Source organism: Eretmochelys imbricata, chromosome 20 (genome assembly GCF_965152235.1).
Source record: "Eretmochelys imbricata isolate rEreImb1 chromosome 20, rEreImb1.hap1, whole genome shotgun sequence".
Lineage (NCBI taxonomy): Eukaryota > Metazoa > Chordata > Testudines > Cheloniidae > Eretmochelys > Eretmochelys imbricata.
In genome coordinates, this window is record NC_135591.1 from 21,271,898 (window position 1) to 21,287,281 (window position 15,384).

A 15,384-nucleotide genomic window follows, 5' to 3' on the forward strand; every position below is an offset into this window, starting at 1 on the left:
CTGTCAGAAAATGCTGATTCCAGTTCTTGCATGTACATTCCAATCTCATTGACACTGACGGTGCAACCTGTCGATAGCTCTTTTATATGTTGGAAGTAGCGGAAAGTCAAAGTTCGAACATCCCAAGAAAAAACTGCTAGTTTTACAACAAATGCCTTCCAGGCTTCATAAAGATCCAGAACCATTTGCCCTGCACCCTGGAGAGAGAGGTTGAGTTTAGGTGAGCGGTGATATCCGTTAAAAACATGAGCTTACACAGCCATTTGTAATCATCCAGTTCAGGGTAGTTTTGTGCTTTTTCCGACAAAAAGGCCTTGATTGCATCAAAACAGTTTACAAAGCGCACCAAAACCTGGCCACGACTCAGCCACCGAATGTTGCTGTGAAGTGGAATGGCGTTATAAGCACTGTCCATATCGTCTAGCAGTGCTTGAAACTGTCTGTGAGTCAAAGCAGATCGAGCAACAAGGAAATCTGCAATTTGCACCACTGTATTCATCACATTCTTAAGCTCTGAATTAGAAATTTTAGCACACAGGTTTTCTTGATGGATGGTACAGTGAAATTTGATTATTGGGTGGCCAATCTGATCTTCAAGTAACTTTACAAATCCCTTCTGTTTTCCGACCATGCCAGGAGCACCATCTGTTGTCACACACAATATTTTTCTGATGTCAACTCCTCTTTCTTCAAAATGGTTTTCAAAACTTTCCACTATATACAACAAAGGGGGAAGCCCCTTTGTTGTGTCATGCAGGGGTTTTAGGCAACAGAGTTCCTCTTGGATTTTGTCAGACGCACAATATCTTGCAACAACTGCCAAACGCGGAACGTCGTTTGTATCCATGCTCTCATCAACTGCAACTGCTGTGTCTTTTAATGCAGTCGTCTGCTTTTTGTTAATGTTTTCTGCCATTTGCTTATGCATCTCTCAACTGTTCTGGCAGAGATAGGCAGTTCTTTTATTCTAGATACGATCGTATCTTTATTTGGCAAATCATTGAACAAAACCTCCAAACTGCTGAGAAAAACTTCTTTTATATATTCCCCATCTGTAAACGGCTTTCCGTTTTTTGTAGTGCACTGTGCAGTCTTGTAACTTCCTTCTGTAGCTTGATTTTTACTTACAAGTAAGCATTTAAAAACACTGCTTTGCTTCTCATATCCTGCTACTACCTTTTTGATCGATTCAGTCTCGTCTGCTTCATCAAGAAAGGTTTTCTTGTGCTTCATTTCAAAATGTCGTCGAATGCTTGATGTGTGACAGACAACACTTTCACAACAGAAAGCACAAACAGTATGGTCCTTCTTTTGAATAAATCCAAATGTGTCTGTCCAAGAAGGCTGAAATGAAAGGACATCTAACTTTGCTTTCTTAGGAGCTGACGTTTCGTCAAATGTACCCCTCAACTCACAGTGGGGGGGAAAAAAATCGAGACAGACGGCATGCACAATGTCAAATGCAGTGCGCTGTTCCATGTGGCGTGATATAAGCAGCAAATCAGGACTTAAAATTTTTTCCAGTGCCAGTGGGATATTTTTAAGATGGAGGTGCTGAGCTCTGCCCCCTCTTGCCCTTGTCTGCACCCCTTACTGCACCAGGCTGGGGGTGGCTGCAGAGCGCTGCGCTGAGGCCATGAGCAGAGCCCCGGGCTGGCGCCCGGGACCCCAGGCCAGGAGCAGGCTGAGCGGGGCCAGTGGCTGGGACCCCAGGCCAGCAGTGGAGCCCCGAGGCCAGGACCCGGGCAGTGTGAGTGCTACTGAAAATCAGCTTGCATGCTACCTTTGGCACACATGCCATGGGTTGCTGGCCCCTGGTCTAGAGCAGGAATGGCCAGCCTGTGGTTCCAGAGCCACATGCAGCTCTTCAGAGGTTAATATGAGGCTCCAACTCCGGGGCTGGAGCTACAGGTGCCAACTTTCCAATGTGCTACAGGGTGCTCACTGCTCAACCCCTGGCTCTGCCCAAGGCCCCCGCTCCTTCCCCTTAGTCTGCTGCGCCCTTGCTCCTCCCCCCCCGCCTCCTGCACACCACAAACCAGCTAATTGTGGCCAGCCAGAGGCACAGAGATGGAGGGTTAGGTGTTGGGGGGGGGGGGGAGAGAGAGGGGCGGCTGACGGGAGGCTGCTGATGTGTCACTGTATCTCTTTGGCAATGCACATTGGTAAATTCTGGCTACTTCTCCGGTGCAGGTTGGCCTCTGGTCTAGAGGATAGAACCTGGACTCCGAGTCAGGATTCCAGAGTTCTAATCCTGCGTGCCACTAGGACTTTGAACAAATTATTGTATAACAGTTACTGTCCATGGGTGTTGAGGTGTGTTTGTAAACACCAGACAAGTGCAAGGTAATAAGCTTTTTTAAATCTGATGGATGGAAAGTCAAGACCACGTAAATAAAGAGCAGTGAGAAACACACTTAACTGACCAACTGATTGGCATGCTAAAATGCTGCCTGTGGGTGGCGTTGCACTCTCAGTCATTGTGGTGGGCCAGTGAATGGAATGTATCACATGCAGCAACAGCAGAGAGTCAGAATGCAGGCTGTGTTCATTTTATACAGGTTTCAGAGTAACAGCCGTGTTAGTCTGTATTCGCAAAAGGAAAAGGAGTACTTGTGGCACCTTAGAGACTAACCAATTTATTTGAGCATAAGCTTCCACTGCACGCATCCGATGAAGTGAGCTGTAGCTCACAAAAGCTTATGCTCAAATAAATTGGTTAGTCTCTGAGGTGCCACAAGTCCTTCTTTTAATTTTATACATTTGTCATGTATTTTACAAGAAACTGTACTGCATGCTGCAGAACTTGCTTCTTGCATTGAAGGCAGTTCTCCTTTCAGGGGAAGCTGCTGCGAACAATCCTCTTTGGGGTGAAAAGAGTGACAGCCAACAACTTGGAGACCTTTATTTTCATCCTGTTCCTTCTGGTCTTTGCCATTGCTGCTGCTGCGTATGTGTGGATTGAAGGTGAGCACTCTTTGGACCTCGCCCTGGGAGCTAGCTTTTGCCAGGAGTGTAGGAATAGCTACTGGTTTATTGGCTGGGAAGGGGAATGGGAGCTGAAGAAGCTGGGCTGTTTCCGTTTGTGGGCATGAGCCGTGACTCATTCCATTTTTCTCCCAAATTCCTCAGTAGTGTGTGCCCCCGATGCGTCCATCTTGTTGTTGTGTGGCACCTTGTCTGGAGCGGAGAGGCAGCATGTCTCTGGTTTTATTTTGTAGGCACCAAGGATCCAAGCAGGAATCGATACAAACTCTTTTTGGAATGCACTTTAATACTGACTTCAGTAGTTCCACCCGAACTTCCCATTGAACTTTCTCTGGCTGTCAACACCTCCCTTATTGCCCTGGCCAAGCTCTGTAAGTACTAAGCCCAGAAGCAGGAATAGAAACAGACTGTGCACTCTGGTGTCCAGTACCCCTGGGACTGCAACACTTGGCCACATAAAGTGTGTGAAATTGCTGGCTCTTATACACCATGGCAACCTCCTCTCTCCAAACAGCAATAACTGGGTTGGGTCCCGTGCCCGCCTGGTTCGCCGTATGTTCTGTGTGTCTGCAGGATTCCTGTGTCATTCAAAGCAGGGCGGTGTCTGTCAGGGTGGGGTGGAGGTGGTTCACACTGTTTTGAAACGTGGAAATAGCTCCTAAGTAGAGTGCATGGGGGAAACAAGCTCCCACTCAAAAGTCCAGTTTCGGTTGCTTTTTCAACAAATGCTCTGACCCGTAGCAATGGGTGCCTCACTAAGAACCTAGCTGCGTAAACGGCCTCCAGACTGATCACCACTCTTCCTTTGGGGCTAAATCTGACCTTAACTTCACAAGCTACAGAGCAGAAGGTTTGAGGTTGTTAAGTAAAGTGTGGCTGAGCACCGTGGTTTTTGGCTTGTATGTTGTGGAAAAGATCCAAGGTGGCTGAGGACCCCTACATGCCCTTGCTGTGTCTCTGATACATTACAGGGTCCCATCTCCTCTCTTTCAGATGTGTACTGCACAGAACCTTTCCGAATTCCCTTTGCTGGGAAAGTTCAGGTTTGCTGCTTTGACAAAACTGGCACCCTTACCAGTGACCACCTGGTGGTAAGAGGTGTGGCTGGGCTCAGGTAAGCCATGGGATGGGTTCCCATAGGTAATGTTAACCATATTGTACAGTTGGCTCAGTGTGCGATGGGGGTTCACTGCCTTTTTAGCGTCGTAGTGGGCCCTGTCAGAGCCGGGATGCATGACTGAGTGGGCCAGTGATCCAACATATCAAATCCTGCGTAATCAAATGTGGGTGACAGTTGAACAATGGAGGCCTAGGCTCCAGCCCCAGTGAGAGCTTCCCTCAACTGGAGGCGAAGGGCCAGTCCAGTGGGGCAGAGAGGATGAATTATTGGCGGTGAAGGAGATGAGCCAGAAGCAGGTTCTAGGCTAGGGGAAGGGGGATCCTGCAAGTTCTCTGGCTATGGCACTTGTGCAGCAATTTGCAGCATCAGAGCCCTTGAATTTGGTTCTTCATTTGGGATTTCATAAGTATGTTCTTAACTGCTAAAACCCTCTGTGCCTCTCTGCACCAGCATGCAGCCCCCGCCCTGGTGAGCTGCACCCCAATGGCAGAGTCCCTCGTAGAAAAACCCCTCTGATTTATTTCATTTTAAATCTTACCCCTCAGGATTATGGGAATGTTGTGACTTGTACACTGCGGAGTCAGAAGTCCTCACACTATGGAACATGTGGAAAATAAATATATAAAATCACTGTAACAAAAATATTTCAGGTTTCAGAGTAACAGCCGTGTTAGTCTGTATTCGCAAAAAGAAAAGGAGTACTTGTGGCACTTTAGAGACTAACCAATTTATTTGAGCATGAGCTTTCGTGAGCTACAGCTCACTTAAGGTTAGTCTCTAAGGTGCCACAAGTACTCCTTTTCTTTTTTTAAAAATATTTCAGGGATCGGAGTAGTTACTTACAGAATGAACGACAGCCTGGTGAGCGAGGCTGAGTGATATCCACCCGCTCTAGTCAAAGGGGTTACAGTGAATGTCGAGCAGGTGCAGCTGTTGTAAACAACAAACACTTGTGATTTCGTGCCCACTTGTTTTCAGGCTTATGAGAGAAATGGTTTAAAACCTCTTGTGTCCTGGGAGTTTAATTGGCTACAGTGAGCATGGGACGTTGCCCAGGTGACATAACCACCCCTGCACGCATGTATCCCTCACTCTCCCCATCTCATAATGTAGCCTGGCACTGCGTGGTATGTGTTCCACCTGTTGTCTAGCACGCAGGTGACCGTGTGGGGAGAGCAGTTTAGAGTGACTTCTTGCACTAGAAAAAACCCTTTGGAGGCCGCATGTGAATGTAATCGCAGTACAATACACATCTGTCTGAGCAGACCCAGCTAGACAGGGTGGTGTGTTGCATGTGCATTCAGTTGCCTTGAGCAGCACTTCTTTGGTGCGCCAGTTAAGGCCTCTCCTTTGAGGAATCTGCTCAATTAGGATTGCTCAGGGGCAGTGGCTGTAGCTGCAGCATCGAGAAGCTGAGTCATTGAGCCAGCTTTCCCACAGCTTTGCTGTTGGCATGAGAAGCACTAACTGTTTAGGGCACTGGGACAGTAATTATTTGCTTGGAGAAATTGTAGAACATGTATGGCTTTGACGGCCTGTCCAAGCCTCTTAACGTAGTCTCTCCCCACTGTAGGGATGGGAAGGAAGTGACGCCAGTGTCTGACATTCCTGTAGAAACCCACCGAGTGATTGCCACTTGCCATTCCTTGGTCCAGTTGGATGACGGGACGTTGGTGGGAGATCCGTTAGAGAAAGCAATGCTGATGGCTGTGGATTGGACTCTGACCAAAGGTAGCGACAATGGCCAATTCCTACGTGTGTCCAGTTACACAAACCGATACCAGAGCCTGTGTGTGTGTGTCGGTATTAGTGATGATAAAGCTGCTCCTCCCAATTCCATTCTTGTGGGTGAAATTCACCCCCCCCTTTGTAGTAGTCTTCTGCCTGGGGTGAGCTTTGCCCTACGTAAACCCTGGTGAGTGCTCTCTCTGGCATTGCTGTGGAAGGGCTGCGGGAGACCTTGCGCAGGATTTCTGCAGGGACGGCCTGTGTACGCAAGCTGCTGAGGTACGCTTGCGCGAGACGCACCGGCAGTAAGCGAGTGTGTGCCAGTGGAGATCAGGTGGGTTGTACTTGTCACGGCAAAGATGCGCAGCTGCTGCCCATGCGATAGCAGCTATGCAACGTATGCAAGCTGGGCATCACACCCCAGCTCCTCCAGCAGATGTAGCCTAAATTTAGAAATCCACTGTTAGGGGGCTTATTCCTTCACCCACTTACTTCCCTGGTCCTTCTCGCATGAACAGAGAGCAACAATACCCGAAGTCCAAAGGTGCAAACAATTCGATGTTTATTGGGGTGAACTTCCAGCAAGCATGATTCCAGTTTCCTTCCTTAATATCCTCCTTCCCAGCTCTGACACCACAGAGCCTTACGCCTGTGTCCCTGTTCCCATTCCTACCCTTAGCCAAACATGATTCCAATTTTCTTACCCCCATTCCCTGTTCCCATCTCACACACCCACATGCCCACCCCCACCCACACCCAGTCACTTCCTCATTGACTACAGATTATATAGTAAAACTTGAGTTCTGCTTAGCTATACCTTAACCAATCATTTTCCTGAAATGTAACTAACCAATCCTAACATATTGTAACATGATTATGTAACCAATTATATCCCACCACCTTAATTAGTTTACACCCAGCAAAATTAATTATACAGCAGACAGGAACAATCACAGAACCAGACAGAGATTATACAGACAAACAACAGCAAAGTGGGAACTATAATGACAAGACAATACAGAAGGGAGGATTTCACATCCCAGCTATTGATAAGTGAGTTCCTGCCAGACAGGATGCCATCAAACCAAGTTTCCTTTTACATTTTCTAGGCACCTCCCCCTCTCTGGAGGTGACAGGAATACAATCCTGTCCTGATAGTGCCTAACAGCCCAATAGCACCTTATTTCAATGTGACTAGTTTGGAATTTGAGGATGTGACTGTTCGCTTCCTAGCTTATGGCTGCCTCTGCTGCTTAGCCAAAGGCCTTAGCCTAAGAACAGGGCCTCAATCTGTCACAGTAAGAGAAGGCCCTTACACCGCAGACAGTGATTTCTTTCTTTTATACCTCTAGAACTAGCCAACCGATAAGAATACACCTAAATTCTTAGAGTATAGGCCTTTACAGACAGGCCTGAATATCTATATCCTAACATCCACCTTGTGCTGCAGATGTGGCATGCTCAGAAGCAGCTCTTTGCTCAGATCCACAGAGGTGGTCCAGGCAATTCCATCCCTCAGTCACTGGGGCCAGAACTTCCGTCATCACCATGCTGCAAGGCTTGGGTGGGGAGACTTGTTTGTAGTGAATGATTCGTTCCTGGGAGCTGAGGGAAGTGAATCTGCTTGCAATGCTGAGAAACCTTTCTGGATTTCCCGATCTGTTTGTTTCCAGATGAGAAAGTTTTCCCCAGAAGTATTAAAACTCAGGGACTGAAAATTCACCAGCGCTTTCATTTTGCCAGTGCCCTGAAAAGAATGTCTGTCTTGGCTTCATATGAGAAGATTGGCTCGACTGATCTCTGTTACATTGCAGCTGTGAAAGGGGCCCCAGAGACCCTGCATGCAATGGTGAGCGCAGCAGACGCACGGAATGGGCTTTACGACAGCAAGATGTATCCTAAAATGGGAATCAGTTCATGGGGCCTCCACAAGCTTGCCTGGGTTTGTGTGACTCCATCCTCAAATCCAGAACATGAATTATGTCCTGAAAATGGGCCCAGATGCGCCCCGCCCCCCCCTTCCCATGTAGAACAGTGTCCACTGCAGAGGCTCAACATTAATCCTAGTTAAATCAAGGGTGGCTCAGTATGTGATGTTCCTGGCCACTCTGTGCTTGTTCTCAGACCTGCAAATACAAATGGCAGCAGAAGGGTGAATATCAGATAAAGTCACTCTCCGGCCCTCAGTGGGGATATTTGTTGCTTCTTTGAGCTCCCCGCTTGCCTCACCCCTACTCAGGCAGGGAGGCTCCTCTGCTTCACTGTGTATTTGATATGAAGCATTGTAACCTGCGTATAGTGTTTAACAAGCTGTTTCCGCCCCGCCCCCCCCTTTTTCTGCAGTTCTCTCAGTGCCCGAGCAGCTACCGCACCATGCACACAGAAATCGCACGTGAGGGGGCGAGGGTGCTCGCGCTTGGCTGCAAAGAGCTGGGGCACCTCACTCATCAGCAGGTACGCTTGGCTCCAGGCAGTGGTGCTGGAACGAAGGGCGCTGCCAAACCCACTGGCTTGAAGTATTAGTAATACCCAAATACGTGGTTTCCGTCGTCATCACCCCTACTATAAAAATTGTTCCAGCACCCCTGGCTCCATGCCTGGGCTCCTAAAGTCAGAGCACCCACCCAAAGGAAGGTGCCCACATGAGAGGGGGTGGCACAGACACTTCATAGGGAGACGATTGTCATAAGCCACAGATGAATCTGTAACTGCTTTGGTTTTTTTATACCTGAATCCTGTTGATTTTATTTTATTTATTTATTTGCTTATTAGCTCCAAGGGACTGTGGCTCAGGTCTCCTGGTTTCTATTTTCAGTTCTGGCACTGACTACTTGTGTAACCGTGGGCACCTTCCTCTGCCTTGCCTTGCTTCAGTTTCCCCACTTGTAAAACAGGGATGATATGCCTGTGGGAGGAAAGCTGGGGAGGCTCAGAAAGGGGGGCGGTGACTATATTACCAAAGGGGATGCTGTCTCTAGGGCAACAGAGGGAGAATCCAGAATCATTCCATGCACCTCAGCCTGCCCCTGGCGTTCCCAGTCAGGACGGTCTGCAGTGGATGGGGGTCTCATTGCTTGTGAGATGGCCCGTAACACTCGGTGTGGTTCTTTTCCATGGAAGGTGCGAGAGTTCAAGCGTGAGGCTCTGGAATGTGACCTGAGATTTGTCGGCTTCATTGTGGTCTCCTGTCCTCTCAAAGCTGATTCCAAGCCCGTCATCCGGGAGATCCAGAATGCATCGCACCATGTGAGTGTCTGCAGAAGGAAACAAGCTCCTGCAAGCCGCTTTGCTTGTGACTGAACTCCTGGGACCGTGCAGACGCCTGAGCGACTCGGCCGGCACAAGCCTCTTCCAGGATTGCAGGGCGTGGGAGGGGCAGCCACTGCCCTGAGCTGTGCATCATTTGTCATTCGTAGAGTCCAAAGCCAGAAGGGACCACTGTGATCATCTGGTCTGACCCGCTGCAGAGCACAGGCCAGAGACCTGACCCAATGTAATTCCCAGAGCAGCTGTCTCAGGAAAACATCCAGTCTTGATTTAAGTACTATGATGGGTGGGGGCACTGGCTAATAACTCTGCCTTGCCCCAGTGGTTGAATTTCCAGACAAGGTGCTGTACAAAGCACTTGTGATCATTAGTGTCTCAGGTGGAACCTGGTCAGCGTCCAGGAACTTCTCTCTGTTCTGTGTAACTAAGGCCATGTGCATGTAGCGTGACCTCCTCGGTAACCTCGTGTGATCCTACCTGTCTCCCCCTCTCAGGTAGTGATGATCACAGGGGACAATCCGCTCACTGCCTGCCATGTGGCCCAGGAACTCCACTTCATCCAGAAAGATCACACCCTCATCCTGCAGCCTCCCCACAGCAAAGGTGATGGATCCCAGCCCAGCCAACAGGCCTGTTCTGATATAGTATCCAGCCTGGGTGCCTGCACAGGTCACTGGGGTGTAACAGGTTTCAAAGTAGCAGCCGTGTTAGTCTGTATTCGCAAAAAGAAAAGGAGTCCTTGTGGCACCTTAGAGACTAACCAATTTATTTGAGCATGAGCTTTCGTGAGCTACAGCTCACTTCATTGGATGTGTAACACTGACCTCTGGTGGCAGAAAGTGTAATGATTTTGCTGCTGAGAGTCCCAGATAATCCAGTAACCCTCCGCAGGGCCTTCCCCCACACATCTCCGAGCAGGTCACAAACAGCAGCTGGCAGGAGCAGCGTGCGTATGGGCTACCCAGTCCATCACCAGGGGGTCTGAGCACCTAAGTAACAGCAGCTGGCAGGCCTCCCCTTTGTGTGGAAGGTTTGGGGGAGGCAGTGGTGGTAAGGGACTTGGGTTTGGTTTCTAGCTCTGCTGCAGACTCCCTGCATGACCTTGGACAAGTCAGTCTCTTGTGCCTCCCCCCCGTCTGTGAAAAGTAGCACTGCCCTGCCTCCCTGGGGACTGTGAAGATAAAGTCACTGAGGCGCTCAGGTTCGGTGTGACAGAGGGGCCATAGAAGTCCCATAGATAGCATAGGGGGCAAGCAGGTGGCCCCACAGTGCAGACTGACTCTGGTGTCTGGCAATCTGTCAGCTTTCACCATGGTAGCCAGTCTATAGTGACAAAGTGCTGCAGACACCTGGCTCTGTGCATTTCCACCCCCCCGAGTCCCACATGGCAGTGTCCGTGCTGACTCCCAACCCCGCCTGCGTTCTGTTCCAGACACCTGCTGGCAGTGGCAGTCCATTGACGGCACCACCACGCTCCCCATCTTTCCACACTCCCGGCAAGAGCTGATTCGTCACAACCTGTGTGTTACGGGGGAAGGGCTCTCTTACCTGCAGACTGCGAGCAGACAGCAATTGTTGAAGCTCATACCCCATGTTCAGGTGTTTGCCAGGGTGGCACCGAAACAAAAGGTGAGATGCTCCAGTCCTTTGTAAAATCTCAGCTTCTGCCTGTCTCGGTGTGTCCTACCTACTAACAGTAACAGTAACTTACCTGCGGACAGTTCCCAAATCCAGAATGACTCCAGCACACCATGGGGAGTCCAAGAGTCTCTGGGGCTCAGCACCTGCCACTCACATTCATGTTAACTGGAGCTCAGCCTCTTGGCGTGCTCAGCCCCTTGGTCCTCTGATGAATTACTTGTTTCAGAAGATGCAGAGGGGTGAATATTGAGAGCTCTAGGTGCCAAGTCAGCTGCATGATTTCCTGTCTTGTTCACTGTAAAGGAGCCCTCTGATCCGTGTCCTTAGCGCCAATATTAAAAACTGAGTGAGGCATAAGACCGGTGATGCTCAAAAAGGGTATTTAACACAGTGCTTTTCAGCATGTGCCCTAGCCCATTTTGGTACCTGGCACACACAGTCCCAGTAGCTTGGGCAGGCGTTCATTCCTGACTGGCACTTCTCACTGTAGGAGTTTGTCATCACAACGTTAAAGGGGCTCGGCTTTGTCACGCTGATGTGTGGGGATGGAACCAACGATGTTGGAGCCCTGAAGCATGCAGATGTGGGTGAGTCTGAACATGCAATGAGGAGGAAGGTAGTGTGGCTTCCTGGGTTTGGCTTGTATCCCTGGGCACAGAATTCAGCATTTGGAGCCTTCTGCAGGCATCTCTAGGGACTTACTCATTTACTGGGGATTTTCTCAGCTGGGATTGGTCAGTAATTAATCTGGCAGACTCCATTTGGAGCTGCATCTTCTCTCCCCGGGGGTGAAATGAGCAGTAGGCTGGTGAAATCACACTCACACAGCTTGTGCTTCTACATGGCATGAGCCTAGGGGGAGAAAACTGGCTACAAAGCAGTTACCCTGGGAGTGCTTCATAGAGCGACTTCTTCCCTGCTGCTCTGCTGCTGCTTCAACCCCTGAGTGTAACGTGCCTCACGGGGACCCTGGTCTGGGACATCCCTGGGTCACCAGATTGTGTATCAATCCTGCCTTCTGAATCGGAGATGTCCCTAAATCCGGATTAATCTAAACTTTCCAGATTCTTGTTTCAGTTGGTCCAGAAAATTCCTTCTGTGAAATCATTTGGTGAGAGTGCTCCACTTGCTGCCCCCTTCCCATTTTATTCTGTTCTGTCTCCCTTAGCAAAGTAAGGTTGAGCTGAGTAATGTGGTGTATTTCTACCTAGGATAGTGGGCCTTGCTGTTGGGCCAGCTGCGGTCTCTCGGATAAAGGCTTATAGCTTCAGTGCCTTCAGTATTGACTCCTTGGTAATACTTAAAACCTTCCTTCAGAAGAGACCAGAGCTTTACTGGGGCCAGGGGGCATTACTGCATTCCCATTTACAGATCTGGACATGACTTGCCGAAGGGCATGTCTGCAGTGTCACTGTCACTGTGTCGGGCCCAAGATACTAGAGAGACAAGGCGAGCGAGAGATGAGAAAGAAAGGTGTCTTGTATTGGACCAACTGCTGTTGGTGAGAGAGAGAGAGAGATGAGCTTTTACGCTGGCACAAAGTTCTTCAGGTCACCTCACACCTTGTCTAAGGTCACATCGAGTTAGGACTGGAACCCAGAAGTCCCAGTTCCCTGCTCTAACAAGTGCTTCCTTCCCCTTCGTACATTTGCTTGGCACCACTCTAAGGTGGGCTGTGAAGGGCGGCTCACGGCTGCTGGGAACTAAGGGTTCCCACTTGGTGAAGTCATTTTGCCAGTTCGGGTTTTTTCTTTTCCTGCAGCTGATGTTTTGGTCTTACAGGGGTGGCGCTGCTGGCAAATGCTCCCGAGAGACTCCCCGAACGGAAAAAGAGACCTCGTGATGGACCCAATGATGGGAGACCCGCCTTGCCTGCCATAGGGAGCAGTGCCATGAAGCCCACCTCCCGTGCTGCCAAGCACAGGGTCATGTCCCACAGAGAAGAGCAACTGGCCATCCAGCGGGTTGGTAACCAGGTCTGCCTGGAGCCCAGCCCCTCCTCCCTTCCAGGTTCAGTGGCTGACACTGTCCACATCCCTGGTGCCCTCCACCCCTCCCATCCCCCGGGCTCACTAGGGCTTTTATTTTTAATTCTTGAATTGGAAATGGCAGGACACCCCAGAAATGTACTTCTGATTGCAGCAAGGCCCTGCCCGTGCTCCTGGGTAAGGTGTTTCTGGCCAGAAAGGAAGTCAAAGCCAGAGGGAGTTGTCCTGTTCCGGAGCCCCCACCGCTGCAGGCTTATTCTAGTCAGAATTGCAGCAGCTACTCATGACAGTATTGTCCTTTCATGGATCCATAAACCAGCCGTCACACTTCCAGTTCTGCCCAGGGGAGTCCACAAACCCAGCCTTTCTCCTTCCTGCCCCAGAAATGACACTGGTGGGTGTCAGCTGACAGACCTCCTGGAGGTGGGTGAGCTCTGCAGCCGGCTCACAGGGTATATGCTGAGGGGCTGTCTAAGGTCCTGGCAGTGTGGAGAGCCCCTCTGAGCAAGGATCAGGGCTGGGTAGGGATGATGCAAGTCTCCCTATTATCCCAGTCTGTGATAATGAAATGTCTCCTTCTCTCTCACTGGAAACCAGGAGCGGATCAGCCAGGTCCTGAAGGATTTGGAAGAGGACCATGTGCCTGTTGTGAAACTGGGTGATGCCAGCATCGCTGCTCCCTTTACATCCAAGCTCTCCTCCATTCAGTGTAGTAAGTAGCAACGGGGAAGCAGGTATGTGCTGTTGATTGCCCCTAGTCTGGTGACCCTCCTACTCCGATGAGGAGAGTAGCATAAGCGCATTTCCTGTGTGAATCCGAACAGGCTCTTGGCAAAGGCAGGGGGGCTTTGGGTGGGGTGGAGAAAAGGGTGATGCAAACACTGACTCTTACTGGGAGGAAATGCCTAAAACATGAGGCCAAGGGGGTGCTTCCCATACTCCCAGTTTTCATTTCCCCATATGGATTTCCCAGCGTGGAGATGGAAACTGACTGTGCTGAGTAACCATGGTGCACTGGATCAAGGGAAAGGTGAGCTGCTTGTCCAAGAACTCTAGGCTCATAGCAGCTCCCCATGCTGGGTCCCAGGGAGTGGAGGGGGCTGTGCAGATGGAGCCACAGAACTTGCATCCTGAGGACAAACTGCTGTTTCTTCTTGCTCTTCAGTCTGCCACGTGATCAAGCAAGGTCGCTGCACATTAGTGACCACGCTCCAGATGTTTAAGATCCTGGCCTTGAACGCCCTGATCCTCGCATACAGCCAAAGCGTCCTTTACCTGGAAGGAGTGAAATTCAGTGACTTCCAGGCAACGCTTCAGGGTTTGTTATTGGCCGGCTGCTTCCTCTTCATCTCTAGGTCAAAGGTATGTTGCATGGTGGCCTGCTGTACCTGGGAGTGCTTCCGAAGGAGGAAATGGGAAGGGTTGTGTTTGTCTTGTGAGGAATGCGGCAGGGAAAGCAGCTCTTCTATTCTTACAGTGAGTTCTGTCTAGCCAGCTCACTGCCTGCCCAGAACGTGCAGAGAATCACTTCGTTCTTCCCTAGATCCTGGCGAGGGGAGGCCTTTCTGTGGCCAACACTTTGCACTTTAGGGAATGTCTAAGAATGAGATCAGACAGACAGTGCATTTCTGTTCCGTGTGCCAGGGCACATGGTCAGACGCAGGCATTAATCACCTGGGATACACTGTTGCCTGCAGCATGCAGCTGAAGGTCTCACTGTGTGAAGTGGAATTTATAAGAGCTGGGCATTTCATGGGCACAGTTGACCCAGGTGGGATCTTGCTGGCAGCTTGGCCAGTGGCGCCAACTTCATTGTCTTTGTACAATTTTTCCATCTGTTAAATTCTGGTGTCTCTTTCTTTCCTTTGGTTTCCAGCCTCTGAAGACACTTTCCAGGGAGCGTCCGTTACCCAATATCTTCAATCTCTACACTGTTCTGACCGTGGTGCTGCAGTTCCTCGTCCATTTCCTTAGCCTGGTGTATCTGTACCGTGGTGCGCAGGCCCGCAGCTCTTCCACGTGAGTGCTGCTTGTTTCTGAAGTACAAAATGTTTGCACCTATCTTCAGGCTGCGACTGAGCACCAAGTTATTAAACTGGATGGGCAAATCCCATATGGGAAGGAAGGTGTAGGGAAACCTGCTGCCTTCATGGTGCTTTTCCTTCTTATTTTCCCTTAGAAATCCCTGCCTGCTTAATCTTAAATTTGGTAGGCAGGAAGGAAGTATCCGAAAAGGTGGATTTGAGTTGCAAATCAAATGAAGGTCACCAGACAACTTAGCTAAGTTGAGTTCAGAAGTTTTTATAGTAAGCCTGGGGATCAGCCTGAGAGATGCTGCACTCAAACAGAAGTTATGGGCTTGGTGCAGAAATTAGTAAGTGTGAGTCTAGGGCCTTATGTTATGCACGTCGGACTAGATCAGTAGTCTCCAAATTGTTGTGCACGGAGGAACGTCTGGGGGGCGCAGCGGAGCCTGGGAAAGGACCACCACCCAGCCCTGCTCTGCCCCCAGCTCTGTTCCGGCCCTGCCTGGGCTCTGGCGGTGGCCGCGGCCCCCCACCTTGGCTCCCAGCTGCAGCCCTAGCCTTGGCCTTTGGCTTCCGGCCCACAGCTCTGCTCCCAGTTGTGGCTTCAGCACCTGACCCCCAGCTG

The 15,384-nt window shown here is 50.1% G+C and overlaps 1 protein-coding gene across 2 annotated transcripts in view; it reads left to right on the top strand.

Moving 5' to 3' along the window:
• Positions 1-15,384, top strand: part of ATP13A1 (ATPase 13A1) — a 30,395-nt gene that overhangs the window by 12,621 nt on the left and 2,390 nt on the right. Inside the window, exons 10-23 of one of the 2 annotated variants that reach the window (XM_077838636.1) lie at positions 2,841-2,967; positions 3,222-3,359; positions 3,982-4,102; positions 5,682-5,839; positions 7,510-7,685; positions 8,180-8,290; positions 8,957-9,082; positions 9,598-9,706; positions 10,536-10,732; positions 11,235-11,331; positions 12,527-12,720; positions 13,330-13,444; positions 13,898-14,094; positions 14,609-14,751. In XM_077838636.1, the coding sequence (XP_077694762.1) occupies positions 2,841-2,967; positions 3,222-3,359; positions 3,982-4,102; positions 5,682-5,839; positions 7,510-7,685; positions 8,180-8,290; positions 8,957-9,082; positions 9,598-9,706; positions 10,536-10,732; positions 11,235-11,331; positions 12,527-12,720; positions 13,330-13,444; positions 13,898-14,094; positions 14,609-14,751 (2,009 nt within the window). The remainder of the gene's footprint in view (positions 1-2,840; positions 2,968-3,221; positions 3,360-3,981; positions 4,103-5,681; positions 5,840-7,509; positions 7,686-8,179; positions 8,291-8,956; positions 9,083-9,597; positions 9,707-10,535; positions 10,733-11,234; positions 11,332-12,526; positions 12,721-13,329; positions 13,445-13,897; positions 14,095-14,608; positions 14,752-15,384) is intronic. The other variant, XM_077838637.1, reaches the window with a different exon arrangement.